The following is a 1,484-nucleotide window of genomic DNA, read 5'->3' on the forward strand; positions in this document are numbered from 1 at the left end:
CTACTGGTGGCCTTTGGTCAAGTGGCCTATGTGGTCCATGTGGCCTATGTGGTCCATGTGGCCAATGTGGTCCAAGTGACCTATGTGGTCCATGTGGCCTATGTGGTCCATGTGGTCCAAGTGGCCAATGTGGTCCAAGTGACCTATGTGGTCCATGTGGCCTATGTGGCCTATGTAGTCCAAGTGGCCTATGTAGTCCAAGTGGCCTATGTGGTCCAAGTGGTCCATGTGGCCTATGTGGTCCATGTGGCCTATGTGGTCCATGTGGCCTATGTGGTCCAAGTGGCCTATGTGGTCCAAGTGGTCCATGTGGCCTATGTGGTCCATGTGGTCCAAGTGGCCTATGTGGTCCATGTGGCCTATGTGGTCCATGTGGTCCAAGTGGCCTATGTGGTCCAAGTGGTCCATGTGGCCTATGTGGTCCATGTGGTCCAAGTGGTCCATGTGGTCCAAGTGGCCTATGTGGTCCATGTGGTCCAAGTGGCCTATGTGGTCCATGTGGCCTATATGTGGTTCATGTGGTCCATGTGGTCCAAGTGGCCTATGTGGTCCATGTGGCCTATGTGGTCCATGTGGCCTATGTGGTCTATGTGGTCCATGTGGCCTATGTGGTCCATGTGGCCTATGTGGTCCATGTGGCCTATGTGGTCCAAGTGGCCTATGTGGTCCATGTGGCCTATGTGGTCCAAGTGGCCTATGTGGTCCATGTGGCCTATGTGGTCCAAGTGGCCTATGTGGTCCATGTGGCCTATGTGGTCCAAGTGGCCTATGTGGTCCAAGTGGTCCATGTGGCCTATGTGGTCCATGTGGTCCAAGTGGCCGATGTGGTCCATGTGGTCCAAGTGGCCTATGTGGTCCATGTGGTCCAAGTGGCCTATGTGGTCCATGTGGCCTATATGTGGTTCATGTGGTCCATGTGGTCCAAGTGGCCTATGTGGTCCAAGTGGTCCATGTGGCCTATGTGGTCCATGTGGCCTATGTGGTCTATGTGGTCCATGTGGCCTATGTGGTCCAAGTGGCCTATGTGGTCCATGTGGCCTATGTGGTCCATGTGGCCTATGTGGTCCATGTGGCCTATGTGGTCCATGTGGCCTATGTGGTCCATGTGGCCTATGTGGTCCATGTGGCCTAAACACAACATATAAGATTTATATATTTCATTGAAGTGGAATTTTCCACAAGCATTATCGCGCACTTTGGGTTTGAGAGTTCCCTCATTATGTTCACACTCAGCAGTGTGTGTGTGTGTGTGTTCACCTAGTTGTATTCACCTAGTTGTATTCACCTAGTTGTGTTTGCGGGGGTTGAGCTTTGCTCTTTCGGCCCGCCTCTCAACTGTCAATCAACTGTTTACTAACTACACTAACTACTTTTTTTTTTTTTCACACCACACACACACACCCCAGGAAGCAGCCCGTGACAGCTGACTAACTCCCAGGTACCTATTTACTGCTAGGTAACAGGGGCATTCAGGGTGAAAGAAA

At 51.9% G+C, this 1,484-nt stretch overlaps 1 protein-coding gene across 1 annotated transcript; it reads right to left on the bottom strand.

The window, feature by feature from the left end:
• LOC123757320 (uncharacterized protein C10orf62 homolog) lies at positions 1-498 on the bottom strand. Its single transcript, XM_045740887.2, has one exon. The coding sequence runs from the start codon at positions 496-498 to the stop codon at positions 1-3; it is 498 nt and encodes a 165-aa protein (XP_045596843.2).
• Between the last annotated feature and the right edge of the window lie 986 nt (positions 499-1,484).

The sequence above is a fragment of the Procambarus clarkii genome, chromosome 13, assembly GCF_040958095.1.
Source record: "Procambarus clarkii isolate CNS0578487 chromosome 13, FALCON_Pclarkii_2.0, whole genome shotgun sequence".
In the NCBI taxonomy this organism is placed as follows: domain Eukaryota; kingdom Metazoa; phylum Arthropoda; class Malacostraca; order Decapoda; family Cambaridae; genus Procambarus; species Procambarus clarkii.

Excerpts from the sequence above, each read along its gene's own strand:
- LOC123757320 (XM_045740887.2), bottom strand. The coding sequence starts at position 498 with ATGGACCACATAGGCCACTTGGACCACATGGACCACATAGGCCACTTG.